Here is a 26,029-nt window from a genome sequence, read left to right as displayed (position 1 = left end):
TTGCTCTCTCTGCATTTGTATGCAACCATTGGCTTGTCCTTCCTTACATCCATCATCTACTTGTAAATCTGGTGGCTCATCCTCAGCTGACAGATAGACATCTTCACTGCGGCCATATTCTGTGTTCTTTTTGCCCTCACTGAAACCTAACTCCTGCACTTCTCGCTCACCTGGGTCCCAGTCCATGCACTGCTTTGGGCCCCATATCTGAAAAGGATGTGCTGGCATTGAAGAAGGTCCAGAGGAGGTTCAAGAGAATGATCCCATGAATGAAAGGGTTAACATATGAGGAGTATTTGATGGCTCTGGACCTGTACTCGATGGACTTTAGAAGAATGAAATGGTCTCTCATTAAAACGTATTGAATATTGAAAGGCCTAGATAGAGTGGACATGGAGAGGATGTTTCCTTGGGAGAGTCTCAGACCAGAGGGCACAGCCTCAGAGTAGGAGGACATCCCTTTAGAACAGAGATGAAGAGGAATTTCTTTAGCCAGAGGGTGGAATTCATTTCCAGATAGCTGTAAAGGCCAAGCCATTAAGTATATTTAAAGCATAAGTTCATAGGTTCTTTATTAGTAAGGGTGTCAAAGGTTACTTGAAGTAGACAGGAGAATGAGGTTCAGAGGGAAAATAAATTAGCTATGACTGAATGTAGTGGAACAGACTCAATGGGCTGAATGGCCTAATTCTGTTTCCATGTCTTATGGTCTTCCCATTACCCAGGTTATCATGCGCCTTTTCCTATCGTCGGAGCTGCCATGCTTCCCATGTTCTCTTCTCACTCACCAGGTTGTCCATTCCTAAGCTCCCTTCTCACTCCTTGGTTACAAGCTTCCACATACCATAAGTCATTCCCCCAACCCCAGTCTCTGCCTCCCTTTAAACTCAATTGCTTCATTGGTTAATGTTGTGTAACATCCAAAAAAATTGAATTAAGCATTGGAATATTAAATAGCATCCAAACAGTGCAAAAAAGACATGTTTCTACTGTAACATATACAAAATAATTTCATTTCCCAAGGATTTCTTGTCAATGAGAATTTTTATGTTCGACTCTATTTTATGCTGTTGACATCCTACTATCACAACGTGTTGAACTGCAAAATATTTAATTTCCAGGTCTATCATGTTATTATACCCACATTGCAACAGATGTATAGTGTAGCAGGAATGCCAACAGCAATTCAACCATTGGGTGCATTTCTTTAAAGATTGCATTGTTCACTCAACAGCTCACCAAAACAGGAACAGGACTTCAGCGTCTTCAGCTTATGTTAAAACAAAAACAGAGGAGATATTGAGTAAACTTGAGTCAGCGTTAGAGATTAGAAGAGTGAAATCAGATTTTACTCTATCTAAAGAGTTACTTGTCTAAGTGTCTTCATTCAGTGGATAATGGTTCTTCGGAATACGGTCCCCGAATATATTCAAGCCAGCTTTAAAAAACTTTGTTCAGAAAGTTAAATGAATGAAGGGATAGGTATAATAGCGCTAAGGTACTGTCATGACAGGCCGAAAGGTCCCTCTCCTCCCGCTGCGTGGCGCTCCCTCATTAACCTCGAAACCGATGGTTGTCGTCCTCACTCCGGGCTGGCTGTAACCGGGAATGTGCGGCGGAGGGCGCATGCGTAGCGTAGGGCCGAACTCCATCTCCACCCGAAGCTCGATGCGAGAAGGACGGCACGCGCTCGGGCGGAGCGGGGCGGGGCGGGACTGCAAGGAGAATGTGTGCGCGCGCGGGGCGGGAATGCGAGGAGGATGTGCGCGCGGGCGCGGGGCGGGGCGGGAATGCGAGGAGGATGTGCGCGCACGGGTGGGGCGAGAATGCGAGGGCGGGGAAAGAGAGTCTGAAACAGAACGGCGAGTCGATCGGACTGTGCAGGAGTGCAGCGTTTCAGCGGCTCTCCCAGCTTCGGCCATGGGCGATGTGATATCTACTCACCTGGATGAAAACCGGCGACTTTTCATCTCAGGTATCAAACGGCATAACCCGTTCTCTACTCCGAAAACTCTTCCTCTTGTCCCAATCCCTCACACCCGTCTCAACTCTTCCGCTCCCTCCACACCCGTCCCCACTCTCCGTCACCCTACCTACCAATCGTCCATTATCTACCCACACCCGTCTCAACTCTCCCTCTTTCCTCCCACCACCCGTACCAACTTTACCTCTCTCCACTCACATTCCTTTCTTTACCCCATAATCGTCCCAACTCTCCTCCTACCACTACCCATACCAACTATCCCGCTCACCCCCTACCAACCCACACCGTCTCAACTCTTCCTCTCCTTCCTACTACTCCCTCCCCATATTTTCCTACCTGCCATGATGCATCTTCGACTACTTACTCGGGAATTAACTGATGTCAAGTTGGTTGAGGTTGTACTGGTATTTGTAGCAAGGGGTGGGGTCTGTTGTTTCCTTGTGCAGGTTATGTGTGTGGTGTCAGTATGGTAGACGTGACAGCGGTTCTAAGGTATTCCCTAGTAGCACGAGGAGTACTATTTGGCTTTTATATTTAAAAAGTTGTACACAATGATTTGCAGGAATGCTTGGAGCATATGAAATAATGTAGAATTAGGTGTGTTGATGGAACGTTTAAGATCAGTTTAAAATGAAAGAAATGAATCAAGTCTTGAAGACAAGCATATCTTTGAGGTAAAGTGAGGTACTGAAGCTGTGATACTGCGTTCAATATTTCCAATTTTTCTTGCTGTAATTCTCTACAAATTGGTTGAAATGTTGAAGTTGCTGATCTCAATCAGCCTCTGCTCCCTCTGCCAACTAGCCTGAGTCACTAGTATGCATCTGGGAATGACTAACTGGCCACAAGTTAGGGTCTGAAATTAGAACAGTTATGACCCATGAGACTGCAGTCAATGTTTCCCAATAGTTTCCGTTTTAAAGTATGAATAAGGAAAAAGCGGTATTCCATTGTGTGCATCAGGTGCTCCCCCACCTTATAGGTTACAAAATGTGCCATGACGGAGTTTATTCAAAACTCTCAAATATACATTCCATGGAATAATACAAGACTTGGGAATAACAGGTATTTGTGTAGATCTCTACTCTTGAAATCTGAAGTCCAGGTTCAGCATCCAGAATGCTATTGCAAGAATGAAGTGGCAATTCCAGACAAAGCTGGCAAAACAGGTGCTGTAAAGCTGTGCCAGGGCTTGTATGCCAGGCAAGAACAAATAGCAATTTCGATAATGCCTTTTATGCATACTTTGAAAGGGAGAATAATGACACACCTGGTGTCTTGAGGCTCCATAGTACCTGATGACTGATCTGATATCAGAACATCTTTCAAGGGACATCTTCAACTTCTTGGTTCTGTGGTCTGAAATGACATCAATCTGGTGCTCAAGAAGAGCATGGTGATCAGCCTCAATAATTGGCATCTGATAGTTTTGTAATTAAGGGATTTGAAAGGTTGGTTATGGTTTGAATCAACTCCCTTCAGCAAGGACCTGGACCCACTTCAATTTGCCAGTTGTTGCAATAGCAGATATCTGCAGCAAATACCATCTCACTGGCTCTCCACTCTGCTTTGGACTACCTGAACAACTGGAACAGGTATATCAGGCTGGGTTGATTGACTACAGATTGTTGTTTAAAACATCATCCCCTCGAAACTTATTGTCAACCTCTTAAGACCTGGATTACTGTCTATCTCTTTGCATCTGTATCCCCAACTTGTTTACTGGGAGACCACAATCATAATGGATTGAAAACCATCTCCTTCTCAATGACCATCTACACGCATGCACCTCAAAGCTGTATGTTTAGCCCTCTGCTCTCTTTCTGTACCTGCAAATGAGTGGCTCGGCTTAGCTTCAACACTATCTAAAACTTTGGCTGTTTCACCACTGATATTGGCAAAATCACTGGTGCTGAGGAGGCTTATGAGACTGAGATAGGTCATGTGGTTGAATGGTGCTACAACAGTCTTGCATTTGTCTGCAAACTTAAGACTTTGGATGGCAGCAACATTGGTGGTAAGTGGACAGTGAAGAGTATGATATAAGGTACAGTGGGTTCCAGATTAATGGAGGAATTGAGCTGATGGAATTTAACTGGGACACGAGCAATAAGTAGCTAAGTTAAACTTGGGCAGAATTTATGCAGTTAATGACAGGGCCTTAGAGTTTTTTGTAGAACAGAGAACCCAAATGTAAAGAGATATAGTTCCCTGAATGTGGTGATGCTGACAGAGTGGTTAAGGCATTTGGCATACTTGCCTTCATTGTTCAACCGGAACTAGAGCAGCTGGCCCATGTTACATGGTACAGGTCATTGGTGATACCACACTTAAAGCATTGTATGCAGTTCTGATTGACCAGCTATGGAAAGGACTGTTTCCCATCTGCTTTCCCACCCCATGCCTCTCTCTCCATCCACACCCCCACTGCTCCTCACCTTCTCTCCCACTCCATGCCCTCTCCCCACCCACATCCCTCCATTCCCCATCTGGTTTTTTTGAGCCTATGTCCCTCTGTCTCTCCATCCACAACCCCTCCCTTCATCCTTGCTCTACTCTGACTCTACAAGAAAAACTTCAACAGAGCGTGCAGATGTATCTATTAATTCAGAACATAGCAGATTGGAATCCTTTAGTTACACTAGAATTAATTCACTCTTGACTGAAATTTTTAGAATATTCTTCAGCTGCAAGTGTGTCCCTTTATGTAATGCAATAAAATTAGCTAAACGTCAAAAACTGAAATTCTAATTTATTCAAATGCATTATGGCTTACTGGCAATTAGCAATACTGAATGTAATATTCCAGTGAACTTTATACCTTCTGTTACCTGTTCTCAAGCTGCAGTTTAGTTGGGAGAATTGAAGGAGACAGGAAGTTTTCATTTCCATTGTGATGGCTATGAATTCTTGATATCGTGCAATTTGAAGCTATTTCCTGGATTACAAGTAGGCAAAGACAACATAGTGATGCCCTTGTTATTTGATTCAGATGGCTGAGACTCAAGATACTTTATGGTTTCTGGTTTCTGGTATTTCTCAGTCATGAAACCTGCCAGCTACTTTTTCTGTGACCAAGCTGAAATTGCTTACTGGAAATTAGATTTTAATTCAAAATGTCTGATTCCAGATTGTGTTATCTGCATAAACATTTTTTTTTATTAATTCTGTTATGTGTTGAGTTTGCTAGCCTGGAAAGATCTGACAAAACTTAAATTGGATTAGATACTGTGTGAAGTTTCAGGAATAACTAAAAATGAATACTGAATTTTACCACAATTGTGAATTTTCTGGATAGTTGTTACCCAAATTTAGTTGGTTTAAAATTAAGATGGAAACAACTTCTGCTGTTGGTCATTACCTATTTTTCTATCTTATTATGGTGAGCAAGCGTTTTGCCTGTTACGAGAGTTTGTTATGGGAACTTTATCTTCATTCTGCCCACCATGACACCCCCCCACCCCAGAGATAGACATATGCATACAATAGTGAATCAAATAATCACATGAAGAAGATAGGAACAGCATGAAAATTATTATCAGCACCAATGTGAAACATTCAGCAGTGAAAGGAGACTTATTTAGGAAGGCAACCAAATTCCCAACTTCAAGACAAGGTGGGTATTAGAGCTGAGTTTTACATTAAAGTCCATCAAGGTTTACATTTCAAAAGAAAAAAAAAGAAATTAATGAGCCAGAGAGTGTAGTCGTTGGTAAATTGAATTTTACAGTGTCTGCATCTTGTGAATTCCTGTAAGAATCCTAGTATCAGAACTGTATAAACACAGAAATGGCCCTGTTTGGCCCACCATACAACCCGAGTCCCTATCCCTAATCTCATTTGACTGCATTAGGCCTGCATATCACTATGCCTTTCCAACTATCTGTTCAAAAGCCTTTTAAATGTTGTAATTGCTTCTGCCTTTACCACCCTTAGATGGCAATTTAACCACCACCTATGTGGGTAAAACATCTCTCTCAGACCTTCTTTAAATTTTTCCCCTCATCATAAATGTGTCCTCTAGTTCTAGACTATCCTGCCCTGGGAGAAAGGTTCTAGCTATGCCTTTAAATGTTTTCTCACTTTTATAAGGTCAGTTTTAAAAAAAAAACAAGCTGCCCAACACTTTCAGCACTCCTGCAAGCAGAGTACAGCCAAAATCCACCTGATCACGATCGGACAGCTCACCCGCTCCCAGATCGACTTCCTCTTCCTGTCTGAGCCTTTAATGGTCAGATCCACTGATGCCACGCTGGTGTTCTTCTCTGACCACTTGAGTTAAGGAACTAGAAAGAGAGTACACAAGTTGGAGAACATTGAAACCCTTCTTTAATTGCCTTGTTTCCTGGTGGGAAGTGACCAAGGAAAGCATCAAGAGGTTCTCCATGCACAAAGGGGTTCAGAAAGCTAAGACAGGGTCAGAGGGAACTGTGTAAACTCCAGACAGAGTTATATAGCAACTGCTCCTATTGCAATTGTAGGGGTGCATGTGAGGGAGGAGTTATGAGAGATAAAAAGCCGGCAAACCTAGTACTTCACTGCCAAATCCTCCGAGATCATCATCTGATCCAGGGTACACACCATGGAACAGCGTGAGAGTTTTTCATATTTCTTCTTACAAAAAGTTCACAGAGGGGCTCTGTGATCTGCAGCCTTGAGAGAGAGGATGGCTCAGTAGCATTCTCATAAATGGACATATTGAGGATCTGTAGGTCCTTCTATGCCAGTTTTTTTGATAGAAAGGCCACAGACACCAGAACCTACCTGAACTTCCTGTCTATCATGCAGGTGTTGAACAACAGCAAGCAGGAGAGTTTGAAACAGTCACTGACCTAGGAGGACCTGACTGGCTCCATCTATTCCTTTGATTCGAATAAAACTCCCGGAAGCAACAGCTTACGGGCTAGGTTCTGGACTCTGTAGGGTGGATTGGTCCAGACCTGCTAAAAGTGTACAGTGCTCTGGTTCTAGCTGTACACCATAAGGAAAAACCCTTACCTACAAGCAGGAGGAGGAAAGTGATGACATGAAGAATTGGAGACTCATTTTGTTCTTGAATGTGGACTGAGATCCTGTCTAAGACCATTGCCAACAGGGTCATTTATTCTGGGACAAGTGATCCACCCGGACCAAACGCGCTGGCAGGAAGGTCTTTGAAAGTCTTGTGTTGCTGAGGGACACTGTTGCCTGCGTGCAGGACAGGTGATGCTTGTCTGGTCAGCTTGGATCAGGGGAAAGCCTTTGACAAGATAACATACATATACACGATGGATGTACTCTTCAAAATGGGCTTTGGCAAGGGAATCAGAAATTGGATCCAAATGCTCTGCACAGACATCTGTATTGCAATCCAAATCAATAGGTGAGAAACAGCTTCCCATCGTCTAAAATCAGGAAGGTTTTCACTCTCCCCTGTCTTGTTTCTGTGCTGTATAGACTCTTTGTCAAAGTAATCATGAAGGACGAGAGCAAAAGAGGGTGATGTTGACGGGCTATAGAGGAACCTACATGAAAGCTTCCTCAGATCCGCGGTTAGTTCACAAATTGATCAGCACTTGCGACCAGTTTGAGTTGGCATTGGACCAGTTAACTGCATGAAGAGTGAGCCAATACTTTTCAGCAACTGGCCCGACCAATCCAATGTTCCCTTCACCATGAGGTCCAATTACGTAAAGGTGTTGGGGATCTGGTTGGGAGGGGCCAGGGCTTATAACGTAAATTGCCTGGAGTAGACTGGGAGGGCAAACGAGAAATGCAGACTGTGGGGAGGGAACTCCCTATCGATACCTTGGAAGAACCTAGTCATCAGGTGTGAGGTGCTCTCAGGCAGGGGTATTTGGCGCAGGTGTGATCCATTCCCTGCTCCCCCAGCTTGGGAATCACCCGAGCTGTCTTCAGGTTTAGCTGGGGATCAACGGGGCCAGAAACATACCCAATGTCACCCTCGCTCTGATGACCACATTCATGTGTGATCGCATCAGGCTGTGCGTGGAACCTAGATACATAGGTGTTATGTTAACACAATTAATTTGAAGAAAAAGGCAGGAGCCCAAGAGATGCAAGTCTAACTTCGTGTTTAAGTGCAAGTATTTTGTGGTTGTGTCATGACATTTGCAGTTCACTGATTTTTACATATTAGATTATGAGAACACTCAGTCCTCGTTTATTGTCATTTAGAAATGCATGCATGCATTAGGAAATGATACAACGTTCCTCCAGAGTGATATCACAGAAAAACAGGACAAACCAAAGACTAACACTGACAGAACCACATAATTATAACATATAGTTACAGCAGTGCAAAACAATACCATAATTTAATAAAGAACAGACCACGGGCACGGTAAAGAAAGTCTCAAAGTCCCGAGTTGATCAACTCCTGAGTCCCAATAGCAGGCGGCAAAGGGAGAAACTCCCTGCCATAAACCTCCAGGCACCGACAATTGCCAATGCATTGGAAGCACCCGACCACAGCCAACACTGAGTCCGTCCGTCCGAAAACTTCGAGCCTCCGACCAGCCTCCCGAGCGCCTTCAACCTCGCCCGGCCGCCGAAACAAGCAAAGCCGAGGATTCGGGACCTTCTCCGGAGATTCCGGACCACACAGTAACAGCGGCAGCGAAGCAGTCATTTCAGTAGTTTCTCCAGATGTTTCTCTGTACTCTCATGTTTGTCTCCATCAAATCAGAATTGTGCACAGTCCCCTACTTGACAAATAACAGCCATCACCACCGAAATGGTGGTGAATTATTTAAGCAAACAAGAATTCGTAATCAAACAATACATTTACAATACTAGTGAAATATTTAAATACACAACCATGGGCAGCAAGTACCACTACGTACTAAGCTTCTGTCTGTCCCCACTGTTGTGAAGGATGGGTCTGGCCCTGTTGCTGCGCGACATCCTGGTCGGCTGGATGTTGCCGTACTGCCTGTCCTTCATGGAAAGGTTCTTTCAGACCTACATTTTTGACCACAAGTCCATCAGGCAGTGGTCAGCACGGAACGTCCTACAGACTCTGTTAACAGACTGAGTCAGTGATGCAGTGGGGTGGTTTCCCAAGCACGCTGTCCAGACCATCTGGCAGAATATGCCTCATTCCCTGACCTCACCAACAGGCACCAAAACCTCAGCTGGCTGGCAGTGAGAGGGGCCCTTCCAGTTAGATCCTGCATGCCTGGAGCATCATCACAACCTGCAGCTGGTGGGATGACTGTAGTGAGGAAGAGACAGTAGCTCACCTCTTTGCAAATAGTGGGTTTGTGAAGAGGGTCTGGAGAAAGATAAATGGGCCTATGTTGTGTTTCATCTTGAGCAGCTGCATGACAGAGGACTCTCTGATCTACGGGCTGTTCCCAGGGTAAACGGAAGAAAACATCAAGTGCTGCTGGCAGATTATCAACTTGGTGAAAGGCGCTCTTTGGTCTGCATGAATCTTGTTGGTCTACCAGTACATCGAAATATCTGTGGAAGAATGCTGCCGACTGGCACGTTCCAGGCTGCAGGAGTGTATGCTGTGGAATACACTGATGCTTGGTGCTGCTGCCACAAGGGCTTGGTGGGGAGGACCACGGGGAAGGGGCCAGGTGGGAGAAGGAAGGCCTTAAACTATTGTAGTACTTAATATAAAATTGCAGGGTGCCACATGAGTGGAAGCTGTTCTAGTACAGTATGGAAAATATTGGCCATATATATAAACGAAAGGCATGGAATGGTTTATTATAATTTTTTAAAGTTATGAATAAAGTTTGTTTTGTTAATAAAAAATTACGGTCAGTCCTTAGCCTGCCACATTCCGGTGAGAATAAACCCAGTTTTATCAGTTTCTCTTTATAACTGCAGCCCTCCACTCCAAGCAGAATTCTGGTGAATCTCTTCTGCATGCTTTCTCTTGCTCTATGTCTTTCTTAATATGGTGACTAGACCTGTGCATATTACTCCAAATGTTGTCTAACCAATGTTTTGTACAGCTGCAACATAACATCTAAACTACAGTGTTTGCTCTTACAGGGCAAGCGTACCAAATACCGTCCTCAAGTCTCCATTGAGCTGTTGCTACTTTTAGCAAGCAAGGTCTCTCTACATCAGCAATCCTAAGGTGCATATGTTGGTATATCCTAGGAGAGTTTGATCTCTCAAAGTGCGTACATTTGTCTGGATTATATTCTGTTAAGCATTTAATTGGTACGTATTTCAAATGGATATTGTTCATTTTTGGAACAGTAGTGGAGCTAGAAAAGCCGTTACCTCAGTTCTAGCAACCCAGATTCACATTTGACCTAGGGTTCTGTCTGTGTGGAGATTGTATGTTCTTGTGTCGTAGTCTGCTTTCCTCCCACATCCCAACCACATGGTTTGGGAGATAATTGGCCAGATGATGTACAGGTGCCCCTGTTTTACACAATTGGGAGAGGCGTTCAGTGTGGAGTTCCTAGAAATTGCTCTGCAATGTAAGTGCTGGAACTCCATAGCAACACACAAAATGCTGTAGGAACTCAACTGGTCAGGCAGATCAATGAACAGAAATAGAGTTGACGTCTCAGGCTGAGACCCTTTATCCTGAGGTGCAAAGGGACTTGGAAGTCCTTGTACAGGACTTCCAGAAGGTTAATTTGTGGGTTGAATCTGTGGTGGGGAAGGCAAATGTGATTTTAGCATTCATTTCAAGGGGACTAGAATATAAAAGGAATTCAGGGTGGTGGTCTCAGAAAATGCCCTGCAATGTAGGTGATTCTGCCCATGCAATTTTGAGACTTATAAAGCCTTTGTGAGGCTGAACTTGGTGTGTTGTAAGCAGCTTTGAGTCCTTTATCTTAGAAAGGTGGTTTTGTTGCAAAGTTTGTAGATGATATGAAGATAGGTGGATGGCTGGGTAGTTTTGAGGAAGTAGAGAGACTACAGAAGGACTTCGATTAGGAGAACGGGCAAAGAAGTAGCAGATGGAATGCAGTGTCAGGAAGTGTATGGTTATGCACCTTGGTAGAATAAATGACTATTTTCTAAATGGAGAGAAAATACAAAGAACTAAGACACAAAAAGGACTTGGAGGTTCTTGTGCAGGATTCCCTAAAGGTTAATTTGCAGGTTGAGTGTGTGGTGAGGAAGGCAAATGTGATGTTTGCATTCATTTCAAGAGGACTAGAATGTAAAAGCAATGATTTAAAGTTGAGACTTTATAACGCACTGGGGAGACCTCACTTGGGGTATTGTGAACAGTTTTGGGCCCCTTGTCATAGAAAGGAGGTGCTGAACCTGAAGAGGGTTCAAGGGAGGTTCACAAAAATGATTCCAGGATTGAATGGCTTGTCGTATGAAGAGTGTTTGATGGCTGTGTTAGAATTCAGAAGAATGAGGAATGACCTCATTGAAACCTATTGAATGGTGAAAGGCCTCGATAGAGTGGATGTAGAGAGGGCTTCCTATGGTGGGAGTGTTCAATACCAGAGGACACAGCCTTAGAATAGGAGGGGTGTCATTTTAGACCTGAGATTAGGAGGAATTTCTTTAGCCAGAAAGTGGTGAATCTGTGGAATTCTTTGCTACAGGCAGCTGTGAAGGCCAAGTCTTTATGCATATTTAAGGCAGAGTTTGATTAGATTCTTGATTGGTCAGGTCATGAAGGGATATGCGGAGAAGGCAGGATATTGGAGCTGAGAGGATAATTGTATCAGTCATGAAATGGCAGATCAGACTCAGGACAGCTTCTTTCTACGAGCCATTAGACTTTTAAATTCGCTTGTCTATGAATTGCAACAGAGTTATAACGCAAAGATTTTTGCTCCCCCATGTTGTGGGATGGATGTTAAGATTTTAAATGAATTCTAAATATTCCATTAAAATAAAATGAATTTTTCAAAGTGTGTGTATAATGTCACTCTTCCCAAAATACAGTAATGGTGTGGCGACCCACTTTCTGGCACACACGAACCGGCTCACAACAGCGCGTGCAGGCAGAGGACCGGCCCCAAAAAGGGCGCCAGGCCATCTTCTCCAGCAGGGGGAAAATCCCGCGTGCAGAAAGGGTCTGGAATATGCATTCCCCACAGCAGTCCCGCCCAGGGAGGGCGGGAATGGGAAGGCTTTAAAGCAGGCCGCGAAGTTTGAATAAATCTTTTTCATCGCAACTCTAACTCACCGACTCCGTGTGGTTATTCTAGCGCTGTGTGTAGCACACCGCTACAACTGGTGACCCCGACGGCCCAAACGATATTTGGACCAGAGATGACCGACGCTGCATCTGTTCACGCAGTTTCGTTAGAACTGCCAAGCTTCTGGACGCTGCGATCCCAATTATGGTTCGAACAAGCAGAAGCACAATTCCACATTCGGCAGATAACCTCAGAGTCCACTACTATGTGCTGAGCTCACTTGACCAGGAGACTACTGCACAAGTTGAGGAGTTTATACAGTTGCCCCCGGAGGACGGCAAATACACAGCATTCAAAGCCCTGCTCATAAGGACTTTCGGACTCTCACGGCGCGAACGAGCACGCCGCTTAATGCACCTGGATGGTTTGGGAGACAGGCTGCCGTCAGCATTAATGAACGAGATGCTGGCCCTGGCTGAAGGACACAAACCCTGCCTCATGTTTGAGCAGGCGTTCCTAGAGCAACTGCCCGAGGACATATGCCTGCTGCTGTCCAACGCAGATTTCAGCAAACCCCGGGAGGTGGCAGCCCGAGCAGATGTGCTGTGGAATGCCAGGAAAGAGAGAGGGGCATCCGTCGCACAGATCACCAAGCTGCGAGCTCAACGGACAATGGTGTTTCTACCACCAGCGGTGGGGCACAGAGGCCCACCGCTGCAGACCCACCCTGCAAATTCCCGGGAAACGCCAGGGCCAGCCGCCGCTGATGGCTACGGCAGCTGGCCATCAGGACAGCCTCCTGTACGTCTGGGATAAGCAGTCGGGACGCCGCTTTTTGGTCGACACCGGAGCGGAGATCAGCGTCTTACCTCCAACGAGTTACGACACCCGCAACAGAGAACCAGGACCCACCCTGAGGGCTGCTAATGGCAGCACAATACGAACCTACGGCACCCGCATGGTGCAGCTCCAGCCGGTTCACGTGGGACTTCACACTGGCTGCCGTGGCCCAACCACTGCTGGGGGCAGATTTTCTACGAGCCCACAGCCTGCTGGTCGACCTGCAAGGGAAGCGATTAGTCCACGCCAAGACTTTTCAAACGTTCTCCCTGGGTGAAGCAAAGTTGCCAGCCCCACACCTGGACTCCATTACGCTGTCCGACGATGAATTCACCAGGGTCCTGGCGGATTTCCCATCAGTACTGACACCGCAGTTCACGGCAGCCATGCCCAGACACGGAGTACAGCACCACATCCCGACCCAGGGACCACCCCTCCGCGCCCGTGCTCGAAGGCTTCCCCCGGACAAGCTCCGACTGGCGAAGGAAGAGTTCAAGAAGATGGAGGAATTAGGGATCATACGACTGTGCGACAGCCCATGGACCTCCCCCCTTCACATGGTGCCCAAGGCAACGGGGGGGCTGGAGACCATGCGGTGACTACCGCAGACTGAACGAGGCTACAACGCCAGACCACTACCCTGTGCCGCACATTCAAGACTTCGCAGCAAACCTACACGGCGCAAGGATCTTTTCCAAGGTAGACCTCGTCTGGAGATACCATCAAATCCCTGTACATCCGGACGACATCCCCAAAACAGCACTTATCACCCCGTTCGGACTTTTCGAATTCCTCCGAATGCTGTTTGGTCTAAAGAATGCTGCACAGACTTTCCAGCGGCTAATGGACGCGGTGGGACGCGACCTGGACTTTGCATTCATCTACTTGGACGACATCCTCATAGCCGGCAGTAGTCAGCAGGAGCATCTGTCCCACCTCCGCCAGCTCTACTCCCGCCTGAGTGAATTCGGTCTTACAATCAATCCAGCCAAATGCCAGTTCGGACTCGACACCATTGACTTCCTGGGCCGCAGGATTACTAAAGATGGGGCAAACCCGCTGCCCGCCAAGGTAGATGTGGTCCGCCACTTCCCCCGACCCAACGCAACCAAAGGCTTGCAGGAGTTCGTGGGTATGGTGAATTTTTACCACTGTTTCCTCCCCTCGGCAGCCCGAACCATGCGCCCCCTGTTCACCCTGATGTCGGGTAAGGGCAAGGACATTACCTGGGACGAAGAGGCTGCAACCGCTTTCGTTAAAACCAAAGAAGCCTTAGCAAACGCCGCGATGCTAGTGCACCCCAGAACGGACGTTCCTACTGCCCTCACGGTGGACGCATCCAACACAGCGGTCGGTGGAGTGCTGGAACAACTCATCGAGGGCCACTGGCAACCCCTGGCGTTCTTCAGCAAGCACCTACGACCATCCGAACTCAAATACAGTGCCTTCGACCGGGAGCTATTGGCACTATACCTGGCAATCCGGCATTTCAGGTACTTCTTAGAAGGTAGGCCCTTCACTGCGTTCACAGACCACAAACCACTTATCTTTGCATTCACTAAGGTGTCCGACCCCTGGTTGTCCTGCCAGCAGCGACATCTGTCCTACATCTCCGAGTACACGACGGACATCCGGCATGTCTCTGGAAAGAACAACGTCGTGGCGGACGCACTTTCCAGACCTACCATACAGGCCCTGCCCCAGGGGGTGGACTATGCAGCGCTGGCAGAGGCACAGCAGGCAGACGCTGAGATCCCCAGTTACAGGACTGCAGTCTCCAGTTTGCAGCTCCAAGACCTCCCCGTAGGCCCAGGTGAGAGGACCCTACTATGTGACGTAGCTACCGGCCAACCCCGCCCTGTCGTCCCAGCAGCCTGGCGCCGGCGGGTTTTCGAGTCCATTCACAACTTAGCGCACCCCTCCATCAGGACAACCGTCCGGCTGGTCGCCAACAGGTTCGTGTGGCATGGATTTCGTAAACAGGTCAGTGAATGGGCCAAAACGTGCGTGCAGTGCCAAACGGCCAAGGTGCAGCAGCACACCAAGGCTCTGCCGCAGGCGAAGGAGGAGTTCAAGAAGATGGAGGAATTAGGGATCATACGACGGTCCGACAGCCCATGGACCTCCCCCCTTCACATGGTGCCCAAGGCAATGGGGGGCTGCAGACCATGCGGTGACTACCGCAGACTGAACGAGGCTACAACGCCATACCGCTACCCTGTGCCGCACATTCAAGACTTCGCAGCAAACCTACACGGCGCAAGGATCTTTTCCAAGGTAGACCTCGTCCGGAGATACCATCAAATCCCTGTACATCCGGACGACATCCCCAAAACAGCACTTATCACCCCGTTCGGACTTTTCGAATTCCTCCGAATGCTGTTTGGTCTAAAGAATGCTGCACAGACTTTCCAGCGGCTAATGGACGCGGTGGGACGCAACCTGGACTTTGCATTCATCTATTTGGACGACATCTTCATAGCCGGCAGTAGTCGGCAGGAGCATCTGTCCCACCTCCGCCAGCTCTACTCCCGCCTGAGTGAATTCGGCCTTGCAATCAATCCAGCCAAATGCCAGTTTGGACTCGACACCATTGACTTCCTGGGCCACAGGATTACTAAAGATGGGGCAACCCCGCTGCCCGCCAAGGTAGACGTGGTCCGCCACTTCCCCCGACCCAACGCAACCAAAGGCTTGCAGGAATTCGTGGGTATGGTGAATTTTTACCACCGTTTCCTCCCCTCGGCAGCCCGAACCATGCGCCCCCTGTTCACCCTGATGTCGGGTAAGGGCAAGGACATTACCTGGGACGAAGAGGCCGCAACCGCTTTCGTTAAAACCAAAGAAGCCTTAGCAAACGCCGCGATGCTAGTGCACCCCAGAACGGACGTTCCTACTGCCCTCACGGTGGACGCATCCAACACAGCGGTCGGTGGAGTGCTGGAACAACTCATCGAGGGCCGCTGGCAACCCCTGGCGTTCTTCAGCAAGCACCTACGACCATCCGAACTCAAATACAGTGCTTTCGACCGGGAGCTATTGGCACTATACCTGGCAATCCGGCATTTCAGGTACTTCTTAGAAGGTAAGCCCTTCACTGCGTTCACAGACCACAAACCACTTACCTTTGCGTTCACTAAGGTGTCCGACCCCTGGTTGTCCTGCCAGCAGCGACATCTGTCCTACATCTCCGAGTACACGACGGACATCTGGCATGTCTCTGGAAAGAGCAACGTCGTGGCGGACGCACTTTCCAGACCTACCATACAGGCCCTGCCCCAGGGGGTGGACTATGCAGCGCTGGCAGAGGCACAGCAGGCAGACGCTGAGATCCCCAGTTACAGGACTGCAGTCTCCGGTTTGCAGCTCCAAGACCTCCCCGTAGGCCCAGGTGAGAGGACCCTACTATGTGACGTAGCTACCGGCCAACCCCGCCCCGTCGTCCCAGCAGCCTGGTGCCGGCGGGTTTTCGAGTCCATTCACAACTTAGCGTACCCCTCCATCAGGACAACCGTCCGGCTGGTCGCCAACAGGTTTGTGTGGCATGGACTTCGTAAGCAGGTCAGTGAATGGGCCAAAACGTGCATGCAGTGCCAAACGGCCAAGGTGCAGCAGCACACCAAGGCTCTGCCGCAGTGGTTCGAACCTACCCGCCGGAGGTTCGACCACATCCATGTGGATATCGTGGGGCCCCTGCCAGTGTCGCGAGGAACGCGGTACCTCCTAACGATGATAGACCGCTTCACCAGATGGCCAGAGGCAGTCCCGCTCACCGACACCACCTCCGAATCCTGTGCCCGAGCACTGATCGCAACCTGGGTAGCACGCTTCGGGGTACTGGCCCACATTACCTCCGACAGGGGCGCCCAGTTCACCTTCAGCCTGTGGTCGGCTATGGCCAGCCTTTTAGGAACACAGCTACACCACACAACTGCCTACCACCCACAGTCGAACGGACTAGTGGAGCACTTCCACCGTCACCTGAAATCGGCTCTCATGGCCCGCCTGGAGGGGCCTAACTGGGTGGACGAACTTCCCTGGGTCCTGCTCGGAATCTGCACGGCGCCCAAGGAGGATCTACACACCTCGTCGGCCGAGTTGGTGTACGGCGCGCCCCTGGTCGTCCCAGGAGAGTTCATACCAGCCCCAAGGGGGCAAGAGGAAGAACCCGCAGCAGTCCTGGACAGACTACGGGAGAGGCTCGGTAACCTGGCCCCCATACCCACTTCACAGCACGGACAGAGCCCGACCTGCGTACCCAAAGACCTGCAGAACTGTAAGTTTCTTTTTGTATGACGGGGCGGGCACCGGGCACCGCTACAGCGGCCCTACGAGGGACCGTTTAAGGTGATCAGGAACAACGGGTCCACGTTCGTGCTGGACATTGGGGGGAGAGAGGAGGTATTCATGGTGGACCGACTCAAACCGGCCCATGTGGACTTGACGCAACTGGTCCAGGCTCGGGCACCGTGGCGCAGGGGCAGACCTCCCAAACAGAGGCCGATCCAGACTGTGGACATTGGGGGAGGTATCGCCGGTTCTGGGGGGGGGTTATGTGGCGACCCACTTTCTGGCACACACGAACCGGCTCACAACAGCGCGCGCAGGCAGAGGGCCGGCCCCAAAAAGGGCGCCAGGCCATCTTCACCAGCAGGGGGAAAATCCCGCGCGCAGAAAGGGTCTGGAATATGCATTCCCCACAGCAATCCCGCCCAGGGAGGGCGGGAACGGGAAGGCTTTAAAGTGGGCCGCGAAGTTTGAATAAATCTCTTTCATCGCAACTCTAACTCACCGACTCCGTGTGGTTATTCTAGCGCTGTGTGTAGCACACCGCTACAATGGCTTATTTGTGGATGGGAGAGCAGTGGAGTACAACTTTGTGTTAACTTTAGCATAAGGCATCTGCATTTAGGAAATTCAAGCAAATAGTAAGAGATCCTGCAATTTGAATACATTCAATAAATCCCTATCTCCTAACTTCAGACTATCGCAGGTGATGCTTTATCAAAGTGTGACTGAGATTGGTATAGTGTATACCAATACAGTATACTGTATTCAGTCTCTCAGTACTTGGGGATCTGAGATTGCAAATTGGATCACCATATACAAGCACCTATGTGCAGAATGAACTTGAGCTTCCAGTTATTTGTGACTTAATTCTTTGTTGCACTCCTGTGTTTGCCCTCCTAAGTATACCCCAAAAAAATCTTCCAACTTGATAAATTACAGCCGTCAGTTTGTTTTTGTTTCACTGGACGACTGATTTCCAGATGAAAAATATTGTTTATATTTCTGAAAACAAAACAAAGCTAGTTTTTGCTACAATCATAGTTAATTCCAAACCAAAATCAAACTACTGTGCCTTGAAAAAGTATTTGGTCCCACAACTGTTTACACATTTTACTGTCTCGTTCTCTAAATTTAAAATGTATTGAAGTAGGATTTTTTGAGCTAATCTATAAAACATTGTGCATCATCTCAAATCAAAAGAAAAATTCCAAAACCTGTCAACAGTTTACTAAAAATTTAAAACCAAAATTGAAGTTGAGAAAGTATTCATCCCCTTTGTAATTACTGCATTAACTTTCCTCAGGTGCAATATACTGTATTGCCACACCAGCTCATCCAAATTGATGTAGAAATTTGGAGGATCACCTGTTTTCAGTTACTTCATAATATTAATAATTCATTAGAATTCTGACGACCTAATGAGTGGCAGCAGCAGGCCACAGTGACGAGGTTTCTTGCAGGTCGGTGCCAATTGTTTAAAAGGAGAGCTTCACCTGTGTTTAGGTTCATTCTGATGGCCCTGTCAGTGGCAGCAGCAGGCCACAGTGACAAGGTTTCTCGCAGGTTGGTAACACTTGCTTAAAAGTACAGAAGGGACGAGCAGAGTAACCATTGTTGGGAGTGAGCCAGTGGTGGGAGTAGGAGTTTCAGGGCTTTGGCTCAAAAGAGGTGTTTGCTCTAGGTTAGTTTCTATTAAGATTCCCTTTTTGTTTTCTCTTGCCATACCTAGTGTAGTAAATAGCTGTTGTGTGTTCTTCATGCTGGATGTTGGAGTCCTGTGAGACCCAGAGTCTCCCAGGGAATTTCATCTGTGTGAAGTGCATCCAGCTGCAGCTCCTTGAAGACCAAGTTAGGGATCTGGAGCAGCAGTTGGATGACCTTGGGCTTGTACGGGAAAGTGTGGAGATAATCGATCAGAGTTACAGGGAAGTAGTCAGCCCAAAGTTGCAGGAGGCGAGTAGATAGGTGACTGTCAGAAAAAATGGAAACGTGAATAGACAGCACGGAGCATCCTGTAGCCATTCCCCCCAATAATAGTGGTAATTTCTTAGGCAGTTTGAACGGGGCATGACTGCGCAAATGCGTGAAGGTCGGCCTGTGAGACAGAGGGAGAGTTTAAAAAGCAAGCAGATTAACGGAGTGGGCGACGGAGTAGTGGGAGACAGGGTAGGGAGGCTTTGGCTCGAAAGGCTTTGGAGAGCAGAAGCTGAGGACGAGCTTGCTCCCAGTGAGGTAAGGCCGGGTAAGTTCCTTTAATAACTCTAATTAATTTAGGATTAGGTAATGGAGGCAGCAGTTAGGGCAGTCGAATGCTCCGTTTGCAGGATGTGGGAAGTCAGGGTGAGCACAATTGTCCCTGATGACTACACTTGTAAAAGATGCATCCAGCTGCAGCTCCTGACAAACCGAGTTAGGGAGCTGGAGCTGGATGAACTTCGGATCAGTCGTGAGGCAGAAATAAACAAGAGTTTCAGGGAGATAGTCACTCCTAAAAGTCAGGGGGCAGGTAGCTGGGTGACTATCGGAAGAGGGAATTGGAATAGACAAAAAGAGCAGAGCACCCCTGTGGCCGTTTCCATCAACAATAAGTATACCGTTTTGGATACTGTTGGTGGGGATGTCTACCAGGGACAAGTTGCGGTGATCGCGTCTCTGGCACTGAGACTGGACCCTCAGCTCAGAAGGGAAGGAGGGAAAAGAGGAGAGCAGTAGTGATAGGGGATTCCATCATTAGGGGACAGATAGGAGGTTCTGTGGGAGAGATCGAGAATCCCGGATGGTCTGTTGCCTTCCTGGTGCCAAGGTCTGCGATATCTCGGATTGAGTTCTTGGTATTCTCAGGAAGGAGGGTAGGAAGCAGCCAGATGTCGTGGTCCATGTAGGGACCAATGACGTGTATAGGAAGAAGAAGGAGGTCCTGCAAAGAGAGTTTATGGAGTTAGGTGCAAGGTCGAAGGACAGGACCTCCAAGGTTGCATTGTCAGGATTGCTACTTGTGCCATGTGCTTGTGACGCAAGAAACAGGAAGATAATGCAGCTAAATACGTGGCTAAGGAGTTGGTGCAGGAGGGAGGGCTTCATGTTTCTGGACAATTGGGCCTTGTTCCAGGGAAGGTGGGACATGTTCCGATGGGACGGGTTGCACCTGAACAGGAGGGGGACTAACATCCTTGCGGGAAGGTTTGCTACTGCTGCTCCAGGGGGTTTAAACTAGATTTGTAGGGGAAGGGGAACCAGAGTGTTAGAGCAGATAGTGAGGTGGAGGAGGATAAAGGTCCTGCGACAACTGCAAGTATAGTGCATGGAATAAAGGGTGTAAAGGTAGTAAGGTAGAAGGGCTAAAGTGCGTGTACTTCAATGCGAGAAGCATCAGGAACAGAGGTGATGAACTGAGAGCTTGGATACATACATGGAATTATGATACAGTGGCCATTACAGAGACTTGGCTCACACCAGGGCAGGAACAGATTCTCAATATTCCTGGATTTCAGTGCTTTAAAAGGGACAGAGAGGGGGAAAAAGGGGAGGAGGGGTGGCATTACCGGTCAGGGATACTATTACAGCTACAGAAAGGGTGTGTAATGTAGCAGGATCCTCTTTTGAGTCAGTATGGGTAAAAGTCAGGAACAGGAAGGGAGCAGTTACTCTGTTGGGAGTATTCTATAGGCCCCCTGGTAGCAGCAGAGATACTGAGGAGTAGATTGGGAGGCAGATTTTGGAAAGGTGCAAAAATAACAGGGTTATCATGGGTGACTTTAACTTCCCTAATATTGATTGGCACCTGATTAGTTCCAATGGTTTAGAGGGGCAAAGTTTGCTAAGCGTGTCCAGGATGAATTCCTGTCACAGTATGTTGACGGGCTGACTAGGGGGAATGCCATACTAGGTCTAGTATTAGGTAAGGAACTGGGTCAGGTCGCAGATCTCTCAGTGGGTGAGCATCTGGGGGACAGTGACCACCGCTCCCTGGCCTTTAACATCATGAAAATGGATAGAATCAGAGAGGACGGGAAAATTTTTAATTGGGGAAGGGCAAATTATGAGGCGATAAGGCTAGAACTTGCAGGTGCGAATTGGGATGATGTTTTTGCAGGGAAATGTACTATGGACATGTGGTTGATGTTTAGCGATCTCTTGCTGGATGTTAGAGATAAATTTGTCCTGGAGAGGAAGATAGAGAATGGTAAGGTGAAGGAACCATGGGTAACTAGTGAGGTGGAAAATCTAGTCAGGTGGAAGAAGGCAGCAGATATGAGGTTTAAGAAGCAAGGATCAGCTGGATCTATTGAGGAATATAGGGTAGTAAGAAAGGAGCTTAAGAGGCTGAGAAGAGCAAAAAAGGGCATGAGAAAGTCTTGGTGAGTAGGGTAAGGGAAAACCCAAAGGCATTCCTCAATTATGTGAAGAAAAAAAGGATGATAGGAGTGAAGGTAGGACCGATTAGAGATAAAGGTGGGAAGATGTGCCTGGAGGCTGTGGAAGTGAGCGAGGTCCTCAATGAATACTTCTCTTCGGTATTCACCAATGAGAGGGAACTTGATGAAGGTGAGGACAATATGAGTGAGGTTGATGTTCTGGAGCATGTTGATATTGAGGGAGAGGAGGTGTTGAAGTTATTAAAATACATTAGGCTGGATAAGTCCCTGGGGCCTGACGGAATATTCCCCAGGCTGCTCCACGAGGTGAGGGAAGAGATTGCTGAGCCTCTGGCTAGGATCTTCATGTTCTCGTCCACGGGAATGGTACTGGAGGATTAGAGAAAGGCGAATGTTTTCCCCTTGTTCAAAAAAGGTAGTAGGGATAGTCTGGGTAATTATAGAACAATGAGCCTTACATCTGTGGTGGGAAAGCTGTTGGAAAAGAGTCTTAAAGATGGGATCTATGGGTATTTAGAGAATCGTGGTCTGATCAGGGACAGTCAGCAAGGCTTTGTGAAGGGCAGATCGTGTCTAACAAACCTGATAGAGTTCTTTGAGGAGGTGACCAGGCATATAGATGAGGGTGGTGCAGTGGATGTGATCTACATGGATTTTAGTAAGGCATTTGACAAGGTTCCACATGGTAGGCTTATTCAGAAAGTCAGAAGGCATGGGATCCAGGGAAGTTTGGCCAGGTGGACTCAAAGTTGGCCTGCCTGCAGAAAGCAGAGGGTCGTGGTGAAGGGAGTACATTTGGATTGGAGGGTTGTGACTAGTGGAGTCCCACAAGGATTGGTTCTGGGACCTCTGCTTTTCGTGATTTTTATTAATGACCTTGATGTTGGGGTAGAAGGGTGGGTTGGCAAGTTTGCAGATGACACAAAGGTTGGTGGTTTTGTGGATAGTGTAGAGGATTGTCGAATATTGCAGAGAGACATTGATAGGATGCAGAAGTGGGCTGAGAAGTGGCAGATGGAGTTCAACCTGGCGAAGTGTGAGGTGGTACACTTTGGAAGGACAAACTCCAAGGCAGAGTATAAAGTAAATGGCAGGATACTTGGTAGTGTGGAGGAGCAGAGGGATCTGGGGGTACATGTCCACAGATCCCTGAAAGTTGCCTCACAGGTAGATAGGGTAGTTAAGAAAGCTTATGGGGTGTTAGCTTTCATAAGTCGAGGGATAGAGTTTAAGAGTCGCGGGGTAATGATACAGCTCTATAAAACTCTGGTTAGGCCACACTTGGAGTACTGTGCGGATAGAACCATCATTTCAACTTGGCGAAACAGCCGTGGAAAACGTGGACCACTTTCCATATCATGGAAGTCACCTCTCCTCCAATGCCGACCTTAATGACGAGATCCAATATCGTCTTAAATGCGCCGGAACAGCTTTTGGACGTCTCCGAACAAGAGTCCTTCATGATCGTGACATCCGAACAGACACCAAAATGTTAGTGTACAAAGCAGTGGTAATCCCAACGCTCCTGTATGCATTAGAATCCTGGACAATATACCGATGACATCTGAAGGCACTTGAAAAGTTCCATCTACGCTGTCTTCGAAACATCTTAAATATCAGCTGGGAAGATAGAAGAACCAATGTCAGTGTGCTAAATGAAGCAAAAACAACAAGCATTGAAGGCTATGTCATCAAGAACTAACTGAGATGGAGTGGTCATGTTGTTCGGATGAAAGACGAACGTCTGCCGAAACAAATCTTCTACTCCCAGCTTAAAGAAGGCAAATGTAAAAGAGGTGGACAACAGAAGAGTTTCAAAGACGTCTTAAAAGCCAACATGAAGAAATGTAACATCAACAATTGGGAAACCAATGCCAAGGACAGGAAACTCTGGCAAGCCATCATCCGAGAAGGAACAGCAACTTTCGAAGCCAAAAGATGTGCAGAATTAGAAAAATGGAGAAGAAAATGGAAAGAGAGGCAGCAACAACCAAAGCCCCATCTGCCATCTGGAACTTCCTGTCCTGAATGCTGAAGAACTTTCAAAGCCAAGATTGGACTCATAAGAGCGAAGACCATCATCCTTGACCTCGAGGGATAGCCAAGACAACTGTGTCCAGTTCTGGTTGCCTCACTATAAGAAGGATGTGGAAGCATTGGAAAGGGTACAGAGAAGATTTACCAGGATGCTGCCTGGTTTAAAGAGTATGCATTATGATCGGAGATGAAGGGCTTTACTCTTCGGCGAGAAGGAGGATGAGAGGATACATGATAGAGGTGAACAAGATATTAAGAGGAATAGATTGTGGACAGCCAGCACCTCTTCCCCAGGGCACCACTGCTCAGTACGAGGGGTCTTGGCTTTAAGGTAAGGGGTGGAAAGTTCAAGGGGGATATTAGAGGAAGGTTGTTTACTCAGAGTGGTTGGTGCGTGGAATGAACTGCCTGAGTCAGTGGTAGAGGCTGATATACTAGTGATATTTAAGAGACTGCTAGACAGATATATGGAGGAACTTAAGGTGGGGGGTTATATGGGTGGTAGGGTTTAAGGGTCGGCCCATTATTGTGGGCCGAAGGGCCTGTACTGTGCTGTACTATTCTATGTTCTATAAGTATACCATTTTGGATACTGTTGTGGGGGATTACCTCCCAGGCGAATGCCATAGAGACTGGGTTACTGGCACTGAGCGTGGGTCTGTGGTGCCAAACGGAAAGAGGAGGAAGAGGGGAGCAGTAGTGATAGGGGACTCGGTTGTCAGGGGAACAGACAGGAGATTCTGTGGTGAGAACAGGACACCCGAATTGTACGATGACTCGCAGGTGCCAGTGTTAGGACGTCTTGGATCGTGTCTACATTTTTGAGACGGAGGGAGAGTAGCCAGATGTCTTGGTACATATTGGTACCAATAACATAGGAAGGAAAAGCAAAGAGGTCCTGAAAAGAGAACTTAGAGAGCTAGGTAGAAAGTTGAGAAGGAGGACCTCCTGGGTAATCATTTCTGGATTGCTGCCTGTACCCCATGCCAGTGGGGGTAGAAACAGGATGATTTGGCAAATTAATATGTGACTGAGAAGTTGGGGCAGGGCTTCAGGTTCTGGGATCATTGGGATCTCTTCTGGGGGAAGTTCAAAAGTGACAGGTTGTACCTGAACCCGAGGGAGACCAATATTCTTGTGGGTAGGTTTGGGAAGGGTTTAAACTAATTTGGCAGGGGGTGGAAACCGGAGTAGAGGGACTCATGATAGGATGGATGGTTAAAAAAAAGTAAAGGTTGCATGCAGTCAGACTGTCAGGAAGAGCAGGCTGATGATAGGACAAAATTGCAGCTAGCAGGGTAAGTATCAGTGCATTTGGGATGCAAAATCAAAAAGGGTAGCAAATACAGTGCTCAATATGTTATATCTCAAAGCATGCAGTATAAGAAATAAGATGGATAATCTTGTTGCACTGTTACAGATTGTCGTTTTGATGTTGTGGCCATCACTGAATCATGGCTAAAGGATGGTTGTAGTTGGGAGCTGAATGTCCAAGGTTACACATTGTATCAGAAGGATAGAAAGGTAGGCAGAGGGGGTGGTGTGGCTTTGCTGGCTAAAAAATGGCATGAAATCAGTCATAAGTTTGGAAGATGAGTCCTTGTGGGTTGTGTTAAGAAACTGCAAGGGTAAAAGGACCCTAATGGCAGTTATATGCAGGCCTCCCATCAGTAGCTGGGATGTGGACTACAGATTACAACAGGAATAGAAAAGGTATGCCAGAAGGGCAATATTATGATAGTTATGAGAGATTTCACATGCAGGTCGATTGGGGAAAATCAGGTTGAAAATGGATCTCAAGAGAGGGTGTCTGTTGAATTCCTATGAGTTGGCTTTTTAGAGCAGTTTGTCATTAAGCCTGCTGGGGATCTGCTATACTGGATTGGGTGTTATGTAATGAACCAGAGTTGATTAGATAGCTTAAGGTAAAAGAACTATTAGGAGGCAGTGATCACAATATGATTAAGTTCAACTTGAAATTTCATAGGGAGAAAGTAAAGTCTAACGTAGTTAAGTAAAGGAAATCAGTGGTATGAGAGAGGAGTTGGCCAAAGTAAATTGGAAGAAGATGGTGGCAAGAATGACAACAGAGCAGCAATGGTGTGAGTTTCTGGGAAAAATGGGGAAGGTGCAGGATAGATGTGTTCCAAAAATGAAGAAATACTTAAATGGCAAAATAGTACATCTGTGGCTGACAACGGAAGTCAAAGCAAATGTAAAAGCAAAATAGAGGGCATACAACAACGCAAAAATTAATGGGAAGACAGATGATTGGAAAGCTTTTTAAAATGCTACAGAGGGTAACTTGAAGAATCATTAGGAGATAAAAGATGAAATATGAAAGCAAGTGAGCAAACAATATGAAAGTGGATCGTAAAAACTATTTCAAATATGTAAAAAAAAATGAGAGA

General features: G+C 47.2%; 1 protein-coding gene across 1 annotated transcript in view; it reads left to right on the top strand.

The window, feature by feature from the left end:
* The first annotated feature begins 1,842 nt into the window (after positions 1-1,842).
* niban2b (niban apoptosis regulator 2b) overlaps positions 1,843-26,029 on the top strand; it is a 338,559-nt gene continuing 314,372 nt past the window's right edge. The window contains exon 1 of the mRNA XM_063073243.1: positions 1,843-1,975. Within this exon, the coding sequence (XP_062929313.1) occupies positions 1,921-1,975 (55 nt within the window). The 5' untranslated portion in view covers positions 1,843-1,920. The remainder of the gene's footprint in view (positions 1,976-26,029) is intronic.

Source organism: Mobula hypostoma, chromosome 21, assembly GCF_963921235.1.
Source record: "Mobula hypostoma chromosome 21, sMobHyp1.1, whole genome shotgun sequence".
NCBI lineage: Eukaryota > Metazoa > Chordata > Chondrichthyes > Myliobatiformes > Myliobatidae > Mobula > Mobula hypostoma.
This window is presented reverse-complemented; position numbering and strand designations above follow the sequence as displayed.